The 13,658-nt window shown below is 37.2% G+C and overlaps 1 protein-coding gene across 1 annotated transcript in view; it reads right to left on the bottom strand.

Annotated features, from left to right (window-relative positions):
• LOC111145779 (mitochondrial ribosome recycling factor) overlaps nt 1-13,658 on the bottom strand; it is a 53,966-nt gene that overhangs the window by 40,175 nt on the left and 133 nt on the right. Inside the window, 3 exon segments of the mRNA XM_022500978.1 lie at nt 40-195; nt 8,206-8,417; nt 13,582-13,657. Of these exon segments, the coding sequence (XP_022356686.1) occupies nt 40-195; nt 8,206-8,417; nt 13,582-13,657 (444 nt within the window).

Below are 13,658 nucleotides of genomic sequence, written 5' to 3'. Positions count from 1 at the left end.
TACTATGTCCCTCTGCAAAACACTGGTTCAGCCACTAACCTGGTGAGGTCCTTATATTGACAGTCTTATTGAAATTGTCTTTGAGTGCTTCCATCACGGACTTCATTTCTTCATCCACCTCTTCCAAGCTGATTATATCCTCAACCAAGGCAGCGTTAAGATTCACTCTGGTTTGGAACTGTCCTTTCCCTTTGGCTAGGAAGTCAACAATTAGTGAATAAAAGAACAGCAGCATAAACAGAGACAATAAACAATTAGTGAAGAAGTGTCACTAAGTGCAGAGAAAAATGCCAAGTGTTAAAAACTTGTACATTATCAATGCCGTAAAAAAAAAAAAAAAAAGAGCCTACACTGATTGCCCACTACGTACCCAGCACTGTGCTAATCACTTTCTGAGATACTGGTGAAGGTACAAGCTTTACAATGAAACACCTCAGGTGAAAATCCTGGCTGTGATGCATACCAGTTTTATGACTTTGGGCAAGTTACTCTACTTTCCTGAGTATCAGGTTCCTTGCCTGTAAAACAGGAATAATACCTATATTGCCAGGTTGCTATGATACAAATTCAGTAATTCAAATACCTAAAAGAGCACTATCCATATAGAAGGCACTCTATAAATGAATTCCTTATTTTCCAGAAAAATAAACAGAAGATGAGGAAGGTAAAGTGACTTGCCTAATGCCACAAGGTCATGAAAAAGTAAAGCCAAGATTTGGTCCCAGATTTGCCTATTTTAAACCCATGAACTTCCCATTAGATTGTCTCTGAAAAATCTAATTAGAGACAAAGAAAATACATTAATTCATTTTAAAATGAATACTAAGACAGGATATGCAAAGTATCTGACAGCTGGGACAGACAAAACGAACAACAGTAGTTAACAAACATTAAACACCACCAGTGGTAATAATAATGGCTTATAGTTCAGAAAATCAACAGCAGTGGGGGCTGAATAAAATTCAATTTTATGCCTAAGCCACCATGGTGATTTTTCATATACGTTCTAGATATATAGATCACTTCCATGAGTAGAACAAATATTCCTGCCTTTCTTCATGGAAGGTGAGTAAAGAGAAAAAAGAATAGAAATATTAAGTAATACTAGCCTATACTTGTTAACTACTCAACAAATATTTATTGAGATTCATTCATAACAAATTTTATTGAACATCTACAGTGAGCTAAATCCTGTGATATTTGTACAGCACATTATAATCTGCAATGTGATTTAAAGTACATTCTTCTATTAAAGAGTAAGAGCAGCTCCCAGAGTTAGGAAGAACAGAGATTATTATTGTTCCCCTTGTACAGGGAGATGAGATGAGAAATCTGCAGCACAAATCATTTAAATGTTTCCCCCAAGTACCAACCAGCAAGCAGCAGCAGAGTGATTTTTTAAAGACATGTTACTTGCTTGTGTTACCACCATGCTTGAAACCTTATTGCTCTTAAGTTAACAGAATAATGGCTTAGAATTTTCAGAACTGATGAAAGATGAGAATCTTCAGATTCAGAAATACAGGTTCCAAAGAGGATAACAAAATTCATACCTAGACATTCTATGAGTTCAGAAAACCAAGGACAAAGAGATCCTGAAAACAGCCAAGATAAGACAAGTGATCCATAAAGGATCAAAATTCAGAATAACAGCATACTTTCAAAGAACAACAATAGGAGCTAGAAACAATGGAAACGGTATCAGCAACTTCAGATTTTTTTAAACTAAGAATGCACGTTAAAAATTTTAAGTTATGCCTATCAATATGAGGAATGGATAATATGAATGAAACAGTATACAGCCATGAGAAAGATCTACAACTACACAGAAGAAAATGATTCTCACAAACATAATGTTGAGCAAAGACTCCAGAATACAGAGCGTACAGTACAAAAGCCAGATACAAGAATATACGGTACAAGAGACAAAACTAATCCGTGCCATTAGAAGTCAGAATGATAGTTACCCGCCAGAAGTAGAAGGCAGGAATTTACTAAAGGGAGCATAAAGGGGACTTTTGACATGCTAGAAATGTTCTGGTTCTTGATCTGGGCGCTGACTACACAGGTGTTTCCAGTTTGTGAAAATTATCAAGCTGTTTCCTATGACAGCTATACTTTTCTATGGGAACTTTTTAATTTCTATAAAAACTTAAAAACAGAAATTAAGGGTAACTATTAAAACAATAAGAAATAAGATGCACAACTTCTAACTCAGCAGAAATGAAAAAAAAATAAAGAAATTTGATTAATTTAATAGAAAACAGGGGAAAACAGAAATGAAGAAAACTATAATAAAGTACAAAATAAAATGATAGATACACAAATACTCAGTAATCACAATAAATATAAACAGACCAAGAATATCACTTAAAAGTTAGAGATTCTCAGTAAGCAGTTTTACAAAAACATGAGATTACAGAAAGTTTAATATATAGGAATGGAAAAATGATAACCCTGTAAAATATTAAGCAAAAGAAGGCTGGTGCAAATATATTAACACCTAAAAATAGATTTTAAGACAAAATGCATTATTAGAAAAATGAAGACCATCTCATAATGACAGTAAAAACAACTCACCAGAAAGATATTACAATATTGAGCTTAAATATACCCCCATAGGGCGCCTGGGTGGCTCAGTGGGTTAAGCCTCTACCTTCGGCTCGGGTCGTGATCTCAGGGTCCTGGGATCGAGGCCCGCATCGGGCTCTCTGCTCAGCGGGGAGCCTGCTTTCTCCTCTCTCTCTCTATGCCTGCCTCTCTGCATACTTGTGATCTCTCTCTCTCTGTTTCAAATAAATAAATAAAAAATATTTAAAAATATATATATATACCCCCATAACACAGCCTCAAAATTAATGGAATGAAAAGGAGAAACTGATGACTCTACAATAATACAAGGATATCCAAAATACCTTTCTTCGTAACTGATAAATTGAGCAAATAGAAAAAAGTCAATGGAAAATATGATGAACAAAATTAGCCAACTCAATCTAATTGTTATATATACAATCCTGTACCCAGCAATAAAAGAATGCACATTCTTCTTAAGCACATGTGAACTTTATACAAAAAGACCATGTTCTAGACCATAAAGCAAATCTCAATAAATATCAAAGAATCTATATCATATAGGACACATTCTCTGATCACAGTGGGATTAAACTAACTCTCCAAAAAGCATATCAAGCTGTTTATAATTGAAAAATTATAAACACTTCCAAATAACTCATGGACTACAAAAACACCTAATGAAAATTTAAAATATTTAGAAAAAGACAATAAAAATTATATATACCTAAAACTTCTAGGAGGCACCTGAAGTTGTATTTAGATAGAAGTTTATAGCTGTAGGTGCTTATAAGAAAAGAACAAAGGTTGACAATTAATGGACTGTCCAGTTCAAAGGATAGAAAAAGAAGGACATGGAAGAAAATAAACAATAAAGGACAGAAATCAATAAAACTAAGAAAAGAGAGATCACCAAAATTAAAAGCTCTTCTTTATAAGGCTTATGAAACCAACAAACTTAAAAGTAGACAAATCAATATTAAGAAAGAAAAGGAGGAGACAGTTATCAAAACATTAGAGATTTTAAAAATCTTAAGTGACTATTATGGACAACTTTATGCCAACAACTCTGAAAACTTAAAATAATGAAAAATTTCCTAAAAATATAGAATTTACTAAAACTAACTCAAGAAAAAAAGAGAAAATCTAAGCAGCATCATAATCATTAAAGAAACTGAGTCTTTGATTTAAAGTCTGTCTACAAAAAAATAAATAAATAAAAATAAAGTCTGTCTACATGTAAGACCAGGTCCAGATGATTTCACAGGCACATTCTACCAATCATGTAAAGAACCAATTAATCCTAACCTTATCAGACCATCCACTGAGAGAGACACAGAGACAGAGATGACATACTCCCCAACTCACATTATGAGACTAATATAGTCTTGATACCAAAACCGGACAAGGATAATGCAAGAAACGTATGCCCATCAATATCAGAGAGTTACATTAAGGCTAATTTCAATTAAAAGTTTAGACTCAAAAACCCTAAATTAATATTAGCAAACCAAATCCAACAATGTACATATAGATTACGTATCAAGCAATGTACATACAAATTATGTATCAAAAGCAAGCAGACCTCATACCAAAAAAGCAAAAGTGGTTTAACATCAGAAAAAGCTATTGATATTGAGTCACCCCATTAACATATTAAAAAATTAAAAAATTAAAAAATAGATGATCAACTCAATAAATGCAGTAAAAGCATTTGATAAAAACTTAATACTCATTAATAAAAGATTCTTAACAAGACAGGGACAGAAGATCTTTGCTTATAAAAGAAACTACTGAAAAAATAAGCAAACATAATTCTTTTATATATATATATACATATTTTATTAACATATAATGTTAACATATATTATATATAACATATATAACATATATATGACATATATTAATATATAATGTTATTATTATTAATTATTATTAATAATATATTATTATTATTATTAATGTCATTAGCCCCAGGGGTACAGGTCTGTGAATCACCAGGTTTACATACTTCACAGCACTCACCATAGCACATACCCTCCCCAATGTCCATAACCCAACCACCCTCTCGCTACCCCCCTCCCCCCAGCAACCCTCAGTTTGTTTTGTGAGATTAAGAGTCTCTTATGGAACAAACTAATTCTTGATGTTAACATATGAGAAGTGTTCCTGATAGAGTCAGAAATATAATAAGGATGCCTACCTACTATCATCAGTCATGTTTATTCAAATTATATTCAAGTTCTTAAGTCAATGCAGTTGGGGAGGGAGAAAGGGAAGGAGAGAAAGAAAAGGTATATGGATTAGAAAGGGAAAAACAAAATTATCATTATTTACAGATATTATAATTACATAGAAAATCCAGAAGACTATAAAATAGATCTAATACAAGATTTCAAAGGTAGGGAAATTTTTCTAAAACAGAAATAAAAGGGGTGTCTGGGTGGCTCAGTGGGTTAAAGCCTCTGCCTTCAGCTCAGGTTGTGATCTCAGGGTCCTGGGATCGAGCCCACACTGGGCTCTCTGCTCTGCGGGAAGACTGCTTCTGCCTCTCTCTCTGCCTGCCTCTCTGCCTACTTGTGATCTCTAACTGTCAAATAAATAAATAAAATCTAAAAAAAAAAAATTGTTAAAAAAATAAAATAGAATAGAAAAAAAAAAGCACTATCACTAAAGGAAAAAAATGATAAATTGGACATTAAAATTGAAAACTTTTGTTCATCAAAAAACACCATTAAAAGAGTGAAAAGGCAAGCCTACCAGCAATACGTATGCATGACAGAAGTCTTACCTTTAGAACATATTAAAACTCCTACAAATCCATTTTTTTAATGGGCAAAAGAATGGAAAGAGAATAAACAAAGAGCCAATAAACATAAAAGTGCTCACATCATTATCCGTCAAGAAGCTACCAATTAAAACCACAATGGGATATAACTGCACACCCATCAGAATGGCTAGAAATAAAAAGACTGACTATATTCCAAGTGTTCATGAGTATGTGGAGCAAAGAGAAAGCTACAACATTTTTGGTAGGAGTGTACACTGGCATGACCATTTTGGAGAACTGTATGTATAGAAACTGAATACATGTATCCTTGAAGACTCAGACTTCCCCCTCTTGCTATATGTATGCCAACAAAAAGGTATGCATACGGGCACCAAAATCCACATACAGGCATGTTCACAGTAGCATTTATTTTAGTTGAAAACTGGAAGCAACCCAAATGCCCGTCAACTACAGAAAGCATACATAAGTTGTGGTATAAGCATTCACTAGGATACCATAAAGAAAGAAAAATGCACAAACAACTACCATATGCAACAGCAGGGACAAATCTCAGATTGTTACCAAAGGAAGGCAGACACACAAGAAGTCATACTGAGTTCAAAAACGGTGAATCTAATCTACAGTGCTAAAGTCAATAAAATGTTACCCTTTTGAAGGCTGACAACCGAAAGGGACATGCGGGAAGCTTCCAGAGTATGAGTGATGTTCTATATCTTAATGTGGGTGATGGTTACGAGGCTTTGTTCACTTGATGGGAATTCTCTGAACTGTAACCACTTGCAAGTTAAGCACGTACTTTCCTGCATATATGTTGTAACTCAAAAAATTACTTTAAAAATATACATGTGACCAAAATGATGATATCCCAGAAATACACCTGATAAAAGAAATGTGTAAAATCTCTATGGAGAAAAACTCACAATATGATTATAAATTTCATATATAAGAGCAAAAGGCCAGAAAGAAGGAAATGAAAAAGTGTGTGCATATGGTGAAGGGAAAGTTTTGTACCACCAGATTCAAGATATTATGACAGTGATTCAAGAATTTAGAAAGGAATTTAGTGTAGGGAAAGAGAATTCAACAAAATTAAGTGCTCAGAAATAAAATACATAAAAGAAACCTGACATGCTACACAAGAGGAAAGAAAGGGCTAATCAGTACATGATATTGACACAACTTACTACCCATTATAGAAGAGAAACTTAAAACTAGATTCCCAACCTCACAATATATTCAGCAATAAATTCCATATGATAAAAAACCCATGAAAAGTAAAAAAATCTTTAAAATATTTAGAAGAAAATATAGAAGAATATTTAGAAGAAAATATAGAAGAATAGGACCTTGGATAGGTAAAGATTTATTAAATAAGACACAAAAGTACAAGTGATACAGAAAAGGACTAAAAAATATGAACATACAGAAACTTATGCTCAACAAAAGATATCATTAAGTAAAAAACAAAGCAGACAGCTATAACAAACACATACAATCGACAAAGGACTCTCATTGCTAACACAGAAAGAAGCCAATAAACCTAAAGAAAATGTCAAGCCACTGACTTTTTATTTAGAGGCAATCAAAAAAGATAAAAACTGAATATAGCCAATTAAAGTTGAAAAGATGATGCTTATGCGCTGTCACTAATGCGTGGGATGCTGTGTGCACCAGAAGCCCCCCGTTTCCAGTTCTGCCGTGAACTACATGTGACCACGGACAAGCATCTTACGATGGCATCTCGGCTTCCTCATTTGTAAATGGGGAGATCTGTACTTTACCAGATTAACTGCAAAAATTTCTTCACTGGATAATTCTAATTCTTTCACTGGATAAAGATCAACTTATTAAACACGAGAATTAAAAAAAAAAATTGGCGCAACATACAGATTAAAAGTTGTTGCCACTATCACTGTTAATAGAATGTAAGTCTTCTAAGTATTAATGCTCTTTCAGCACCTTGTTCATTTTCCTACTAATAGAAAAGGGAAGGTCCATAAGAAATGATAAAAGGAAAACCAGCAGAAAAAATACTCAGCAGCGTATTTCCAGCCCCATCCTTGGGAACGGATGCCCTGACCCACCACTGCAAAAAAGCAGGTGTGCCTGACAATTTTCTGTCACTCCATTCATTCAACATCTTTTGATCCATACTACGCATCGGGCCCTGTTAGGTACTAAACAAGATACAGACTCTATCCTCATAAAGTCTGGCATAGAAGACATATAAGAAATAATAATTAATCTTACAATTAATTGATTAATTTAAGGGCTGTGCTAAGGCCATCAGACGTAAAATAACCGTGTGTATGAGTGCACGTAACAAGGGACCTGACCCAGTCTGAGAGGTCAGAGAGGGCTTCCATGAGGAAACGCCATTTGAGCTGAGCCCTGCGGTATATCAAAGTCTCATTCTTGGATGACACAAACCATTAAGATCATCCGTCTAAATCCACAGCTCTAATACCTCCTCACCCAACAAACTTCTGGTTTTAATTTTACTTCCAACATAGGTCTTGCTATAAGGAGAAAACACGTTGATCTCTGCCACAAATAGTCTGATTCACTTGGCACTTACATCTCTAATTCTAAAACTAAAAGAAGGAAATCAGACACTTTCTGAGCAATGGTAACATAGGAGACGGCATGGTAATGACTGAACAGACCTTCAGTTCTACCACTGTCTCTGTCACTGTGATAATCTTTTAAGCTGATCCACTGAACTGAGACACCATCTCCTCATTCTTCCACAAGGGGAGAAATCCAGTACCTGACATCCTTTCCAGCTATGACAGTTTAAGGGCTAAATGTAAGAAAGCGGTGAGGAGGTCATATATCTCTACCTTTGGCTTTCTTGGTAGCAAAATGACGGATTGGTACAGCCGGGGGGGCCACGGATTGCCCACGGTCATTTTGTCTTCCACTCGCTGTCTTCAGTGTCCCTTCTGAAACAGGTCTGGTCCAGGCTGCAAGGGAGTTACAAAAGACAGGGTGGACCAAGCGGAAGCACCTTAAACCCAAGGCCATGACTGAAGACGATCCTTGTGAACATTCACTAAAAAGAGTAAGACAAAAAAGAGATCTAAGTAAAACAGACTGTATTACAACTTCAGAAAGTAATCTGTACCAATTATCAAGCAACCCCTACAAACTGAGCTATGTGCTAGGCAATTTACATATATTATCTCCTCCCAACAGCCATCCCAAGGAAATATGATGAGCCGCATATTACAGGATGAAGAGATTGAGGCTCACAGAGATTTAAGTAACTTGCCCACAGTCTGTAAGACTCCAAATCACCAGACTCTTTCTACTGTACCAAATGCCTCTTAGAGTACAGAGGAAACAAATGTGCAACAGCCAAAATCTTTAATGATGCTAATTAAACCCTTACAAGAGAAAAGGCAAAAAATCCTGATAAAGTTATACTATAAAGACAGAGGGCAGAGCACTGAAAGAGGACTTTAGATTTAAAAAAATCATTTCAACAGGCATAAAATGACTGGAAAATTCACACGACAGCATTTAATTAAAATTTTCTTTGGTTCCTTATGCACTGATTACCAATTAGAATGCACTTTACTTTAATGTGAGTCTGAAGCACAGTTGAGGTTTGAGGTCTCCCATGTTACAGAATTGGAGCTCTGGAAAATGCCACCCTCCTCTGTGTTAACACAAGTTACACATTATACATCTAAGGTCTGACCATGAAAAGATGCTAGCGTCTATCTAATGTACAGCTAGCATCTGCCAGGGATCTGGCTATCACTCAGTTAAAACCAAGAACAGTTCCCATCAAATACCTGGGAGCTACTATCTTTGAAAATCCATCCTACACCTCATTAAAACACAACAACAACAAAGAAAATCCTATCCTAAATGTTGATGCTGTAGAACTAAATCAGAGCATGTGCTCTGTAGCCAGAAAGACCTGGAATCCAATCCCAGCTCCATCATTGACTAAATGCCCCTGACTCTGCACCTCGATTTCCTCAACTGTAAAGTGGGGATAATTATAGTTATTTCTTTTTTTTTAAAAGACTTTATTTATTTATTTGACAGATAGAGAGAAATCACAAGTAGACAGAGAGGCGGGCAGAGAGGAGGAAGCAGGCTCTCTGCTGAGCAGAGAGCCCGATGTGGGGCTCGATCCCAGGACCCGGGAACCATGATCCGAGCTGAAGGCAGAGGCTTTAACCCATTGAGCGACCCAGGTGCCCAATTAAAGTTATTTCTTAGGGTAGAGAAGAATAAATGAGTTTATGCAAGTAAAATAATAGGCACAGTGGGGCGCCTGGATGGCTCAGTCTTTAAGCGGCTGCCTTTGGCTTCAAGCCCCACACTGGGGACCCCACTCAGCGGGAAGCCTGCTTCTCCCACTCCCCCTGCTTGTGTGCCCTCTCTCCCCGTGTCCCATTGTCAAAATAAATAAAATCTTTAAAAAAAAAATTGGCACAGTGCTCAGCAGACAGCAGGAGCCCCCAAAAGGGTATCTGTTGATAACTATCACCATTCCTTTCAAAAAGACTTGCACACAAGGGTCAGACACAATAAAGAAAATCTTGCATGTCCTTATACAAGATAGTCTAGTCAGTCAGATCTGGATGTACATTTCAACTTTGGGCAGTTCACTTCACCTATCTGGCCACCACTTTCCTCATCTGCAAAATGAGAAAAATAATCCTGATCTTAAAATGAAATAGTAAGTGTATGGAAAACAGCTAGCACAGTGCCAGGAATATGGTACCTGCTTAATGAATGCTAGCTATCATTATCATTATTTCTTAAAAGAAAAGCAAATGAGCAGAGCAAAGGCAAATAATTTCTCCTGATGGAATTTTTTTTCTCCTGATGGAATTTTTAATAGCAAGTGATGCTAGAGATCAGTGATTAGTATATGAGGTTAGTAAAAACAAATCTGGATTAAAAAATAAATATCTTTTCCTCTTCCTTCATTATTATCAATAGCTGCTATTAACTGAAGTCAGGGCCAGGCTGCTTGCTTTACCTGTACATATTTCACTTAATCCTCCCAATAATGCCACAAAAAAAAGTGTAATGATCTCCATTTTACAGATGTAGAAACTGAGGTTCAAAGAGACTGTCACTGTCCAAGGGCATGGAACTAATAGCTCTGCCCTATTTTGGCAAAACTGTTCACAAAATTTGGCTCTGAGTGAGGTTTCTATATCTAGATTTTTCTAATATAGCCAATGCCTAACCCACACTTATATCCAAATATGGCTGTATAATAATGTGGTTTTTTAATTTTTTTTTTTTTTTAAATCTACAGGGTCTCAATTTGGCTGCTCCATTTAAGACAGGTTTCCTGGTGTTCCTGTTGCAGGTCATAATACCAATCCACAAAGCAACAGGAAATCAAAATGGGTTAGAAATAAACAACCTTTGACAGAAAATGCAGCACCCAAAAGCAGACCCAGTACATGTGAACCGGAAGATAACTCTATAAATAAACCACATTGCTGAAATGTTTTAGGCGTAGATTTTAATTGCACAGAAGTCAGGAAATTTCAAAGTGGAAGTTCAATAAAGGCAGTCCCTTGGGCCCTTTACCTTAAGGACATGCATATTAACAGTTCGGCACAGAAGAATTAAAGTCGAGGAAAGGAACTGTCGCAGGAGCTCCATCCAACAAAATTAACCCATACTCAGAAAAAAAATCTGTCACGAAGAACCTGGGTTTTGGACACAGTGTTGAACTGGAATCTGGCACTTATTAACTCTGTGACTTTGGGTAGATCATTTCGCCTCTCTGAGCTAGTCTGCACCCCATTTTTACCATGCTGATATTAATGAGCTTTTAAAGAGATAATTATAACAATAATAACAAAACAATTGCCAACACTTACAGACTTACAAGTATGTGTCAGAAACAATTCCAGGTGCTACACTGCATACATTAACTCATTTGAACCTCATGATACCACTATGAAATAAGTACTGTCAGTATACCCATTCTACAGATGAAGAAATAAAGACACAGATAAATAATTTGCCAAGGATTAGATTTCAGGCAATCTATCTTAAATCTGTGCTCTTAACCACTATACTATACTATTAACGTACATGAAACACTCAGAGCAATTACTAACATTATTATTGAAACAGTTGAAGTAATTTTTAAAACTAGTTGAAGCACATACTGTTTTTCCAAAGTTAGGGTGCTCAAAACGACTTTTTCTCTTTTCCATAGGTATATTTTAATTTTAAAAAGAACTAGATGAGGGATACAAAGCCCACTGTCCATTGTCCCAGCAACCTCTCCAAATTTGGCTGTATATTAGCTTACAATATACACATTTTTAATATTCTCACATTTCTCACGTGTATTATCTGATAACTATTTGTGATTACCACCCACATTTTACACATAAGCACACTGATTTTTCATTTCCTAGAATGTTCCTTTTCTGCTTCAAGGTCTTCAAACATACGGCTAAAGTTGAATCTGCTTGGAATGATCTTCCCCAGCCTCTTTAATGAACTACCTCCCAGATTTCTTTCAGATTTCAGCTTAAGCATCGCTTTCTCAGAGGATGCCTTCTCTGGCCATCTCCTCCAACCCAACTAGATCAAATGTCCTGTAGCCCATTTTTGTTAACACCTTACTCTTCTTCATAGCACTTAAACAAAATTAGCTAATATTTGCGTAGTTATCTGATCATTGCCTAATTCCCTCCACAAGACTATAACCATCACAAGGACGATCTATGGTTGTCTTGTTCACTGCCATACCTCTAGGACCTAGCACAGTCCCTAAACACAGAAGACACTGAATACAAGTGATGAATACATGAATGAAAGTCTAGAAAGAGTAAGTCCTTGCCCAAGGTCACAATTATGGTTCAAGATTTGGAATCTAAGGCTCAGACTGAAGGTCCTGGGGTCTGCTTCTCCACGGTGCTTCGATGATCTCTTGGTTTGCCAGATTTTCCACATATAGGAGAGTATGTTCTCTAAATTCAGGGCCATGTAAAGGTGTTTATAGCAACTGACTATATAGATGCTATACTATTCATAGTATCACAACTGTAGTATAGAATCATGTCCCTGACATAGCCAAAGGAGGATAAGACACTTTAACAGGTAGAGAAAGAGCTTTTGCCTAAGAGCTAGAAGGTATGAATCCCAATATTTCTATTTCCTCTCTCCTGCCAACCATCTTCTATAGATTCATAACCACCTGTACTCAAAAAGCATTTGTGCCAGCTCTACGACCAACATATGACTTCTGTCAAATCATTTCTCCCACCTAGGTTGTGTTTCCTCAACTGTAAAATGAAAGGTCAAACCAGATTCTGGGTAGTGCAAAGGAGTGTAGTCAATGGAAAACAGCACCTAAGTTAGAGAAGACCTGGAAAAGAGTCTTGGTTCTAACACTTCCTCGATATGTAACTTGCATTAGGTCGAACTCTCTAGACCTCAAATTCATCTGTAAAAATGTAGATGACAATACTATTTGTCAGGGTTACCAGGACGATAGAATGAGACAAGGGCTGCAGAAACATTTTGTAACTAGAGAACAGATGCTGAAATGGTAACTGCTCGCCGAGGGAAGACACAGAGTAATGGTTAAAAGTTGAGGTTTTAGAGGCGCCTGGGTGGCTCAGTGAGTTGGGGCCTCTGCCTTCAGCTCGGGTCATGATCCCAGGGTTCTGGGATCGAGCCCCGCATCGGGCTCTCTGCTCAGCGGGGAGCCTGGTTCCTCCTCTCTCTCTCCCTACTTGTGATCTCTGTCTGCCCAATAAATAAATAAAATCTTAAAATAAAATAAAAGTTGAGGCTTTGTAATTTAAGCTCCATCACTTATTAGCCGCACATCCCTGGTAGTTATTTCCCTGAGCTTCCATTTCTTCATCATGGGGCGGGGGAGGGGGTGGAATAATACCTACTACCCTGGGAAAATTAAATGCTCCTGCCAAATAGTGGGCTAGTAAGTAGTGGCTACTATTGAGTGAGCTCCCTCCCCCTCCGCCATCCTCGAAGTCCCTAGCTGATGGGCCAAGCCCCGCCCCCACCCCATGAAACTCTCTGGGAAGCGACAGGTCCCGCCCCCAACCTTAAAGGTCAAGCCGGACTCGAATGGAACCGGTCGGGGGACAGCGATCAGACTCCCTAAAGTCCCCAGAAATCTTTGAGTAGAAGTCTCTGGCACCCGGACCCAGCGCGCGCCTCGAGGCTGTGCAGAGGCCACTCACCAGCTATCGCCCAGGTTACTAGGAAAAGACCTACGCGGCCCCGGTGACGGCAGCGGCGCGGGCGCCATGACGTCACG

Source organism: Enhydra lutris, unplaced genomic scaffold (assembly GCF_002288905.1).
Source record: "Enhydra lutris kenyoni isolate GAN:26980312 unplaced genomic scaffold, ASM228890v2 scaffoldscaffold13, whole genome shotgun sequence".
NCBI lineage: Eukaryota > Metazoa > Chordata > Mammalia > Carnivora > Mustelidae > Enhydra > Enhydra lutris.
Note: the sequence above shows the minus strand (reverse complement) of the source record. Positions and strands in the feature narration are given on the sequence as shown.